At 40.1% G+C, this 12,221-nt stretch overlaps 2 protein-coding genes across 2 annotated transcripts in view; one reads left to right on the top strand and one right to left on the bottom strand.

Moving 5' to 3' along the window:
• LOC108137460 (ras-like protein family member 10B) overlaps nt 1-12,221 on the bottom strand; it is a 42,455-nt gene that overhangs the window by 23,444 nt on the left and 6,790 nt on the right. The gene's annotated exons all lie outside the window — the stretch shown is intronic.
• Nucleotides 5,631-7,518, top strand: LOC108137459 (casein kinase I). Its single transcript, XM_017259163.2, has one exon. The coding sequence runs from the start codon at nt 5,694-5,696 to the stop codon at nt 7,170-7,172; it is 1,479 nt and encodes a 492-aa protein (XP_017114652.1). The 5' UTR covers nt 5,631-5,693; the 3' UTR covers nt 7,173-7,518.

The following is a 12,221-nucleotide window of genomic DNA, read 5'->3' as shown; positions in this document are numbered from 1 at the left end:
GAACATGTTCTATTGTTGCTGCTGGTCGAGAAAATAACTTTACGGAATATATATCTAAATGGTTGCTGGCAAAGTCGAGGTCCACTCCGTGAATCAAGAACTCTACATTTTAACTGATACACTTCATGTCTGTCTCAACATCTTTGATATGTAGTTAATAACAATAAATATGTCCTGGTACATTTTTGTTCATTTGATGTCTTTGTTATTGTCTTAGAGTCGAAGACAAACATTCAATTCGGTTTGAGATTAAAACCTTTTTCAATCTTTAGTTGGATAGATAAATATATCAATCCTTATCAATTAATAATCACATCAATTAACCAACAATGACTATTATGGCAATAACAGAACATAGTAAATCCATGGCTTTTCGCTTATGAGCATGTACCTGGCAAACGTCATGATGGCAGTACGTGCTGGCATAATCATAAGGATGTTGGAACAGCAATTGCAGATCGTAAAACCTGCTGCTGCCGGCGCACAAGGGACGACTATGGATGGGCTGGCCCCAAAGGATGTTGACAAGTGGGCACATGTGGACGTGAGATCCGAATAAAAGGCTCAATTCTCGCCTTGGACACGCACGGGAAAAATCGAATGAAAAAGGGAGGAGTTGGGGGTGGGGTGGTAAAAGCCGGCAGAAATCAGCAGAGGGTTTCCAAGTTGATGAGCCGGATTCATTTCGGTTGCGTGCCAAAGTCAACGGAAGGTGCGAATTGGGGTGTCACATCTGGATTGTTGGCTCGCGTGGGGGGGGGGGTGTTCAGGCAGGAAGCAATCCGAAACTTACAGTTGACATGAAGGACATCATTAGCAGGAGCTCGCTCCTTGCCCTAACAGGCAGCTGTCATTTGGCTCGGAAATTACGCATATCCTTTGAGAAATTGTTGCGGAAAACGAAATAATGAACTCAAAGTCCCAGTTGCAAAGTTTGCCCAACTGAGCGAAGCTGACAAACTATGGCCAACACTTGAGGATTGTGAGTTGTGTACACCGGAATGGTAGACTTTGCACCAAGTATGTGAGTGTATCCTGGATGGGAAAGGAATGTCTCGGGATTAGCCGGACCCATGTCGGTTAGACGCAAGCAGGCTTTGGCTAATGTCATCAAATGATATGTCACTCAATCAAGGGAAAGCCCAGGGAAACCCGATAGCTCCCCACATCCTTGCTTTTGATAGGCGAGGAAGGACGACTCGGCGATATAAGCTTATGCAAAATTAAATCATTAAAATGCAAGACAGATGAAATTTTCTTAAACTGTTTTGCGCACGAGTTGATGCCAAGTCACACATGCCAATGCAAACACACACAAACACGCCCCATGTCCTTAAGCTCATTCAACACACACGCACACTCGTGGCCCGCGTGCTTGTGCCTAAGTAGATATTTCATCGGATTTTCGCAGCAGCTGAGATAAAAAAAGAAAGTAGAAACAGCAAGCAGGAGAAAAAACATTCGAGGCAGCAAAAAAATTTAAAACGCTTTGGCGTTGCGGGCTGGGACGTTAAAAGAGCTGGGATAAGTTCCCTTTGTTAATGGCTGGGGTCATGTTTTGACCTGGCTGACATAAAAGCAGCAGGCAGGAATAACAAAAACATCGCCAGTCACATGTGTAAACGCGTGAGACATTAAAATTAAAGCTAGCAAAGGCGTATGCAAATTGTGGTTTAAATGCTGAGAGCGAAGAAATCTGTACACTCTTAAAAGTGGTGCGTATATTTCTTAATTATGCAGATAAAAGTTCTAGTTTCAAAATTATTTTGTACTTTAACAATGAATTTATGTTGGTAGTAGCGTTATTTTTTGTTATCGCTCAATAGAAAGCTACCAATCTGGACTTTTACAATTTGTTTATATCTGTAAATTACTGATGCACTTAAAGTAGGTAACAAAGTAAGAATTTTAAAGCTTAAGACCCATTTAAATATTTAAAGTTATCTTATTTAATTCTTTATTGGAAAACTAATCCTTTTACCAAAGAAAAACCTTTAACTAAATATTAAAATAATTTCTGGAAGTACGATTTATTTCCTTTGAAAAACAACTTTAGATATAAATAGTTAATGGTGGGATTTGATGATATTAATAAAGAAATATCAAGGAAAAGCCATTTTCCTGAATTTTTTCTGCGGCAAGCGTATGCTAAATGTCTGTTTTCTGTTCAACTTGTAAAGCCTACGCTCAGATCACGGATATTCCCATCACAACCCAGCTGGGAACAAGTGAGTGTACGTGTTCCATCCAAAAGCCTAGACATCGCAAAGCCACGACTAGGCAGTTGAGAAATTAAATTCTAGTTACGTTCTTGGAATTTAAAAATAGCAAACAATCGTCGGACGGGATGGGTTCCGGGTATCGGGTCGGTTGTGGGCTGAAGGATGCTTGGATGCGGTTCTTGAACGTGTTCAAATTGCCGAAACGCGTCGAAATTATGTTAATGTTGTATGTACGTGGCCCGAAGGCGGCCAACAAATTGAATATGTATTTAAGCTTTGAGCCGGGTAGGAGTCGGTTATCGGGAACACGTCATTGTTTAATCTATAATTTGGCATCTATATCTTCATTGTGCGGTAGCTGGAAAAAAAGTGGGAAAAAAGTGAATTTCAACAATTTGGCATCTCATTGTTTGCCTTTGTCATTCTTACATTTTTCAAGTCTCCGCTGATGTTTGATGTATGTATATACTAGAGGGAAAGGCTCGACAGCTTAACAATTCCTGTTCATCTTCTCTGTCACTTTTAATGAGTTTTTGCAAGAATTTTTTAGCCCTCCGCATTCCGTCTGTAACTTGTTGGCAACAATGTCAGCGAAATTGTCGCCGCTTCTGATAATCAGGCGAACGCCTTTCAAAGTGGGCGAGGGCCAGGGCGAGGGCGTGGAAATGACGCATTGTCACGATGATTATAATTTCCATTAAGGCAATTTTGTAGGGCTGCCGTTGGAGTGAGCTTAGCAAGTCATATTGAACTAATTTGCATTACAAGGCGAGAAGCAGAAAGTGCGGAAAGTCAAGTTCAACGAAGAGGAAGAATTATGGAATCAGTCATAAATTTGCAATTTCATTTCAAGTCTTATTATCACGACACTGTAGCCGATTAATCAGATATAAAAACTTTACATTTGATATTTATGAATTTAAAGTGTTTTATAGATTCACTTGGGCACTTCCATTGTTGACAAATCGCACCGCAAACTTTTCAACACTTTCGAAAAGGCGGTCACGGATGAATCAATACAAAAGCAGGAAAGCATCCTGAGGCTCAAGACACCACGTCACGCATACGCCATGTGGCCGCACATACAACCCCAGCTGGCTGGCAAACGAGCGAGTATGTAAATGATTTGTCTGTCCAAAAAGTTTTGAGGCTTCGGCAAAACAACAACCGAAAAATTTGGCAAACGAACTAGCTGAAACTATGAAATATGCGAAGCATGTGCCGACAATTTGGCCATAACCTTTGACAAGCCATCAGAATGGATTAGGGGGGCATGGCCAAGGTAGGGCTAAGTTCCGATGGGGACTTTTGTTTTCAATTGCCAGGAGACAGGAATGCGAGAAACGAGACGTTGATGGAAGGCAAAACCACTCACAAATTAAAAACGAGATGTGATAAATAGCAGAAAGAGAGTTTGGGTTTGACATGTTCATGCCAAAAGTGCGCAGTCACTTTAAGTGGCTAATCATTCTGAGTTTCATGATGAACTTTTCCCAACATTCAAAGTTGGAAACGCGTGGGCAGGCTAAGGGTGAATCAGGGTGGATTGGATAGTTATAACATTGCTTTTTATTGCTGCTAGCTGCTGCGGCTGTATTTTAATTAAAATTAATGCCCCATAAGCTTTAAATTAATGCCACTTCTTCGTCCTAGAGCCGCTTGCAAAGCAACCATAAAAGAAGCATTACTGCATACGTGTGGGTGGTCTTTGGTGGGCATGTGGCTATGATGCTATAAGGCTATAACTGCCAGACGTGGACAGGGCGGTACCCATATAGTCGGGACTAATGTGGCCTTGTCGCCTCCTCTTCCATCCGCTTATTGCGCTCATTCGCATGGCATAAATAAGGGCTTAAGGCCGGATCCACGCATTTAGTTGTCGGGATTGTCGCTAACAAAAGCCCGGTTGAATCTATCCCCATATTTGCGGAAGTGGATACAACATTACAGTTTGTTAAGGCGACCAATTGTTTAAGTTTATTGCATTTTATAAGCGGGTAAATATTTAGACTGACTGACCTAGTTCCTAAAAGCACCGAATCCCAATAATAAAATGGGGACTCTAAAAGAAAAATTATAGATCTTTCTGAAAACATATCACATTTTTTTCTTGGACTGAACTCCTTTAAAAGTCACAAATGTTAGACTTGCATAAGATATTAAGAGACTAAATCGGAGAGTACAATTTTAATTCATTTATACCAGAACTATGTTATTCGTGCTGTGTTAAATTATATTCACCATATATTTTCTGTAAATGACAACTGCGCCCAGTATGCAAAACTATTTTGCCATTTGAACTTTTGCATTATGGGTAGTTTCCATGTCTGCTTACCAAACAGTTTTGGAATTTATGTAAATTCGCTCACATAACAGACCATTGAATTATAAATATTTACAACAGTTGCCCATAAATTTAATCAACTCAGAGGCATTAGAGTAATAGATTATAGAAATAGAGAAAGAGTACCAAATGTGATTTGTTTAAGGGAAAAAAAGAGGATGAAGGGAATCGGGTGTATGTTTAAAAATGGTGCACAGTGCAAATAAGAGATAGGAGCCAATTTTGGCGAGTCAAATTCGCTAATTGAAAGTGCAGCTTGCAGGGCCCAAATGGCAAGTACTCAAGGCCCCAGTTTGAACAGACTGGCAAGCAATGCGAGTGAGTGGCGGCAACGTGATGGGTATGATGCCAAAGTCTGTGGTGGATGTGAGGATGATAGAGTCAGTCAAGTTTCGTAATCAATTTAGAAAATTAATCCGGCTGGGTAGAGTACGTCAGGACCACTATACATACTAGTATGTGCGATGCCAGCGAGAATTTCTATTTGACAGCCAAAAGGGCGTAGCTTCCCCAGTTTCTCTATAGCTAATTGGAAAACAAGTGCCAAAGTTTATTAAACTACCCAAAAAAGAATGAAAACAAACGTGAAAAAAAGAAAACTTGATGTGAAAACAATTTCAACCGAAGGGAGGAACAAAATTAAATTTTTTAAAATGGGACTGAAACTGACACATACAATTTCTTGGTAACATCAGCCGATACAAGAATTAGCGCTAAAACCGGAAATGGGTTGAACTTGCCGAAAAATAACTGAAATCGCGTATCGTAATCATTTTATAGTTAATTTATTTAATTTTTGCAGTTAAATTTAAGATATTTTTACCAAAGCTAACAGTAGGTTCATATACCACAAGTATTAAGTAACTATCAGAAAGTGTAGAACCAATTTTGAACTATAAATGTACAAGATGGAAAAAACAAAAAGTTGTAATCTAAATATTAAATTAAACAAACAACCAAAACAATTTTTAAATCAGTTTAAACGCCAGTAAATAAATGATTTCACCATTTTTTTACCAATGAATTTTTGTTGTTATTATTTGTCTTGGAAATCTTTGAAAAATCAATCAAACATAACATTATACTTAGCGGAGGTGTTGTCAAAAACATTGCTACCGCCAAAACGCATGGCAGAACCGGAAAAGGGGCATGTCACCGATGAGAGGCGTTGGCAAGGCCGCCCCGATCCCAATCGCAATGCACCCAGAACCCGGATCCGTCGAGAGCAGTCACACCCACCACAATCACATCATAACCGCGAGAAAAGCCAGCGATGTCTTCGTCGTCCCATCAAATCAGAGCGTTCTTCGAATGTGCCGCAACCTCTGACGGATACTATAGTGGCGGGTAAGTACCGCCTGCTGAATCGCATTGGAAACGGTTCCTTCGGGGAACTGTACCGCGCCGAAGGCCTCAAATACGGCGAGCAGGTGGCCATAAAGCTGGAGCGCGCTTCTGTTAAATATCCTATGCTGCCCCGCGAGGCCAAGATCTATGGAATCTTGCGGGGCGGGGCGGGAATCCCCCACGTGCGGCACTACGCAACCGAGGGAGTGCATAATGTGATGGTGATGGACCTGCTGGGTCCCACCCTGGAAGATCTCCTGAACTTCTGCTCGCGCACCTTCAGCATGAAGACCACTCTGATGCTGGCCGACCAGATCCTGAGCCGCGTGGAGTACCTGCACCGCAAGTGTTTCATCCACCGCGACATCAAGCCGGAGAATTTCCTGATGGGCCTGGGCCGCCATCGCACCCAGGTCTTCATGATCGACTTCGGGCTGGCCAAGAAGTTCTACAGCCTGCACTCGCAGCAGCACATCGGCTACAGGGAGAACCGGGATCTGGTGGGCACGGCCCGATATGCCAGTGCGCGGGCCCATTACGCGGAGCAGGGACGTCGAGATGACCTGGAGTCCGTGGGCTACCTGCTGCTCTACTTTCAGCGCGGTCGTCTCCCATGGCAGGGAATCCGGGCTCAGTCGCAGGTCCAGAAGTACGAGAGGATAGCCGAGTCCAAGGCGAATCTGCCACTTCAAACTCTTTGCTCGGGCATGCCCATCGAGTTCTACCTGTACTTGAAGTACTGCCGAAACCTGCCCTTCTACCAAAAGCCGGACTATGTGTATCTGCATCAGCTGTTCAAGGTGCTCTTCCGAAACCAGATGATGTTGTATGATTTCCAGTACGACTGGGTGACTCTGCAGCGGGAATCGAAGGCTCTGTGCGACAAGCAAAAGGATGAAAAGGTGAGAGAAAAGCAAACGAATGGGGACAGGGATCGAACTCGTCATGGGAATGAGTATCGAACTGAGAACAAGGATGTGGAACAGGCTCGGAGTTCAGACAGAAATCGAAATACAAACAGGGATAATGGACTGGAGCAAACTGTAAAATCAAATAAGAACCGGGATCGAAATAAAGACCGAGGGAAAGGACGTCATGAAGAGGATAAACCCCCAAAGAAGGAACGCAAGGCCTGCTCCTGCAGTTATCACCGGCACAAGAAGCACCATCGAGATCGCCAACTGGAGCGGCAAGCCGAGCGAAGGCGGCCTCATCCGGAGCAGCCGGAGGAGTTCCACCGGGTGCCGCCCTGCCTTTGATATTATTCACCGTTGCATATGTTTCTGCGTCTTGTTAATTAACTGCCGAGCAACTATATTTAGCGTGACGTACCCATTAACCCCTCTCAGATCCTTTGTTCGTCAAATCAATGGCTCGGATAATTGGCAAGTTCTGCCTGAGCACAGAGAAGCCAACTGGCAACTTCGCAAACAATGGGGCGAAACTTTGTGGGGCGTCCTGTACAGAGAAATCGATACCCTGGCATCTCTCAGATCATGAAACATTTTCAAACGTTGCAATATACAGACAACAAATTATGTGAGATTAAAAAGTTTTTTTTAAATACATATTTTAACTAAGGGCCCAATAATAAACAACACAAAATGAATTGTAAATTTGTTCTCACAACTAGTGGTGGAAATAGTTTGTTAAATAGAACAATATTTTTATATATTTTAAAGTTATAATAGATGTTGTAACAGAGAAATCGATATCCTAGCATCTCACAGATCAGGGAACATTTGCAGACTTTGCTAACAACAATATTCAGACAAACAAATTATGTGAGATTAAAAAGTTTTTTTTAAATACATATTTTAACTAAAGGTCCCAATAATAAATCCGTAAAATGAGTTATAAATTTCTTCTCACAATTGGTGGTGCTAAAAGTTTGATAAATTAGAACAAATTCCCAATCGGGAAATAAAACATTATTTTAATATATATTTTAAAGTTTTAATAGATGTTGTAATAGTATCAAATTACACACATCCCAAAAACCCTACTACTTTTTCTTCAAAAGCTGTTTCTTTTTACGATGACGGTAGTGAAAGAAGACAAGAAGTTTTCTGGGTAAGTGTAACAAGCACACATAGTAAGCCAGCTGATATGAGCCTTTTGTAGCAAGGATATTAATAAAGGGGTTAATTATTGGCCCAGCCAGGATGCGTTGCGAGATCCCCAACATGACTTGAGAAAGTGAGGCGGAGGCGGGCGAAAGCTGAGACCGGAGAGCAAATAAAAGATTACCCCAGTGGCTTGGAATGAAATAAGGTCGACGCAGCCGAGGAAAAGTAGTTTGCCCAGTCGGGCTGCAATAATGTGGACAAGGCACACGGACCAACACACACCCACACACACCAGCGCACACCAGCGCACTCCATAAGCAAACCCAAATGGCGAATTAACTATTTGCAGACCCAACGCGATTTCTGCCCATAGCCCCAAATCCTGCGGCAATGATGATTTCGGGTTGGGCGTGAGGGTGCATTAATCTATAAATAACTTGCCGTAGCTCGTATCACACATAGAGAAAATCTGGACCGAACCGGTAGTCAAGAGTTTTACATTTTTACATATTGTTAAAACTAACAAAAATAAATTTGATTCGTAAAATAAACATTTGTATTTTAGTATAGATCTAAAAACTACATGATCTTAAACGTGAATTTCTTGTTTTTGAGAATGGTTTCAAAATAGGTTTCATTTGTCTCGCCACAAAGTGTACCAACATTTTTTCAACCATATCACTCTAATAAAATTAAATCAAATATTTAAATAAGAACAGAAAAACATTTAAATAATTTTTTAGTACATGATATCATTTTTTTGGTAGTGGTAAAGCTGGTTTTTTTTACTTTCAGCCGACTATAAGTTGAATTTCAGTCATTTGAAAAACTAAATCAGCCTTTTATAATAATATGATTTTCTAAGAATGTTCCATTATCCCCGCATACGAAAGATTTCCCGTGTACACGGCTCAGACGACGCCACGCCCATTTAACATCCCAAGTTTTGCGTTCCCAGCAGAGTCTGGGGACTTGGGTCTTCCACCCAAAATACTCTGGGCAACTTTCCTAAGAACTTGAATGCATGCCAAATGTCGGAAACCTCACACCTCGAAAAGAGTACACACACACACACACACACACTCGTGGCAACCAAATCCACACTAATACGCGTTTTCATACACGTACAGTACGCGCTGAAGCGTAAAAATATTTGCGGGCTTTTGGCTTCGGCTTCTCTTTTTCTCTTGGACCGCCGCATTTCAAATTAAGTTAATTTTTTTCCGCTGAGCAAAATGGCTACAAATCTGTGTTTTATTTATAAGTGCCACTGGCCGAGTGGGCAGACACATTATGGATGGCACCGAACTCGGACCGGGTTCTATGATGGGTCCTCGATGAACTTCAGTGACATTCAAATTGGGCAGTTAACGAAAATTGTGCAATTTGTGGGTCAATGGCAAGTGGCGATAGGAATCCGAATATCAAGTGGATGAGGATATGTGAGTGGCTCCGATGGGACCGTCGTACTTATGTATATTTGAGTGCCCTAATATAGAATAACTTGAGACGGCAACGTTGCGTATAAGCAATTTTGTGACTGTCGCAGGGAGCATTATGTTGGTGTTGTTTGTTTTATTCGTGTGGGTAAGTGGATGCTTTTATTGAGAATCTATTTAATATATAGCTTAAAAAATTATTTTATTTTCATTTTTTTATTATGTTTAAAAAAGGTTTAAAAGGCATGTGGATTTTTCAATACATTTTCTCTATCTTCTCCATGGCAGCTGTTATTAATAGTCGATCAATTTTTATAAAACTCAGCCAGTATTAAACTGTGCACCATAAGAATTCTCTAAAAGCTTCTTAAATCTGCAGAAGCTGTTTCAGAGATATTTCAATTGTCCCCAATGAACATGTTTTCTTTGGATGTTTCACTTTGATTAAATTACGTTTAGCAATTAACTTGAAGGAACCCCGCTTATTTAATTTGCCTCAAACGATGGCCATTAATAACAATTATAATTTAATCAGCGTTTCAAACAACTAGCATCACATTCCCGTTTGAAATCATTTTGCCTTGTGGCCAAAAATAGATTTAACGGGAAAGTAATTAAAAATATTGCATGTGTGGCAAATATTAATTATGCAAAGGAGTAATTAAAACGTATGGCTTTGTTAAAGAGTTTTCATTACAAATTTAGAAATATGCGCAGTAAGCTGTCGTTTATCGCCACTTTAGTTCGGGTTGCCGAAGTTTGCTTCCTTTTAGTTTTAAATAAACCATAAGAACATGCGATTCCAAGTTTATATACCGTAGCCGTACTCTGAACACTAAAAAATAATATCTCCCATGAAGTCTGATACCTGTAATCGAAATAATAATGCGTTTCACACCAACTAATTATATATAATCGTGTCGGCTTGGCTGTGTAAAAATTAAGACCTTAGGAACAACAAATATATAACATAATTTTAACTTTAATCGAATAATTCTATTAAAGTAACATTTTCTTGAATGTAAAAGTATCAATTTTTGTTACTACAAATCAGTGTTTCAGCCCTTTAGTTAGCAGTTTAAAACTGAATTTAAATCTACCACCTAATGTATCTACAACACCCCTATAATTTGCCTTTTGCAGCAGAAGGTGGTTCATGTGGTCATAAATTATTCAATTGAAAATATGTTAAAAATTCACAGTAAATTATTTACGCCAGAGTCCCTGTACACGGATAATTAACTCGAACGGGAGTGTGCACCATATACGGGCGTGCACTCGTTGGGACCCACTGATATCCTCTGAGGGGTCTCGGGCCCCATAAATTTAGCCATAAATTTGCCTTCGCTCACAAACAGGCACAAATACAGAAATCACGGACACACACGAGCACTCAAACTCACGCACTCTCAGTTGGCAAGTTTCATTGCATAACTTTTGTGCGACTTTGTGGCTGTGTTTCCCAGGGCACACTGGGTTATTTTCTTTATTAACGGGGTTAATGAAAAATGTTGGTACAACGTTATTTAAAAAACAGTAAAAATTACATTTTTGCTGAAACAAAAATTCAAATGGCTAATCGCAAGCTTTGTTTAATCTGTTAAATATAATATATAAAGGCAAAAAGTGAAAAAACAAATTTAATCAAAAGCAACTTATTAACAAATTAGTATTCTTTTAACAAAAATGTATTTAAATTTAAATTAAATTTTTTAGAAACATTTAAATATATCCTGCTATCGGGTTCTAATGTCTAATTTTTGAAAACCTCCATCTGCTGAAAGATTTGTCATAGCCAAGGATTTCCCAAAAAGTTCGATGTGATTTAAAACCAAGCAACCTTGTTCAGCAGTCACCACTGTGGTAACAAAAGAGCTGCTCCTTGGTCAGCAGCAGATGTTAGGGGAGCTTCTGTGCTGCAAATCAGTCAACATGGCAAATGATTATCCATGCCAAGGGGCAAGTCGTGTCGATAAGCAGACGACAGGGCACGGACACATGTGGCGTATGATTAATGCGTCCGCTACGCGCTTAATGCTCTTAAATACGCATAAATGATTGCAATTGCACTCATCCTGTTAATGCTGCTAAAATCGCATTACGTGCAATCGAGATCAACCGACCAACTGCTTTCAGTTTGATTGGGGTCAAGGCAGTGGTCGACCCAGTTATTTGATTAAGTGCATAAGATTGTGTGGCGCAACGACAAATCATGATTTGTGCTTGACTTTCTAGAACCCAAAAAAATCACATACGATTTTATAAATTATATGAAAGCTTTTTAAAAGCATTATCCTTTAGGGAAAATTGCCACATCAGCAAGCTCAAACCCAAAATGTGGTTTATATTAGCATTATACAAGCAATTTTAACATAGATCCACTAAAGCCGTTGACTGTTTGTCATCTGCTAAAAAGCCTATTGTTGAGCATCTCAATAGAACACAAAAATATATGCCCACGCCTTCAAAGTAGGAAAAATATTTTTTTCAGGCCACTAAAGCGTTCGTTCTTGTTAAACATTTTATTCTTTAATATCCTTTTGATAAATTTTGATCTTTTCTGCCGTAATAGTGCATCTTGTAGTTTTCTAAACTATGGCATATACATTTACTTACCGAATTACATCAGTCACTAGAACCTCAACCAAACTCAATTTGGTGGGTATACAGCATTTTGGCTTTGTGTGGACTTAACTTATTAGCTAATTAGGTAAATATTTGCGGTCTAATCACACAGTTAATATTCACTCCTAAATCATCACTCAGTCACTCGGTATCAAGTGGCTTAAAATACACAGGC

This window comes from Drosophila elegans, unplaced genomic scaffold, assembly GCF_018152505.1.
Source record: "Drosophila elegans isolate 14027-0461.03 unplaced genomic scaffold, ASM1815250v1 contig_476, whole genome shotgun sequence".
Taxonomy (NCBI): domain Eukaryota; kingdom Metazoa; phylum Arthropoda; class Insecta; order Diptera; family Drosophilidae; genus Drosophila; species Drosophila elegans.
The sequence above is the reverse complement of the archived record's forward strand: the minus strand, read 5'-3'. Positions and strand labels throughout refer to the sequence as shown.

Coding starts and splice junctions, on each gene's coding strand:
- LOC108137459 (XM_017259163.2), top strand. CDS start 5,694: ATGGCAGAACCGGAAAAGGGGCATGTCACCGATGAGAGGCGTTGGCAA.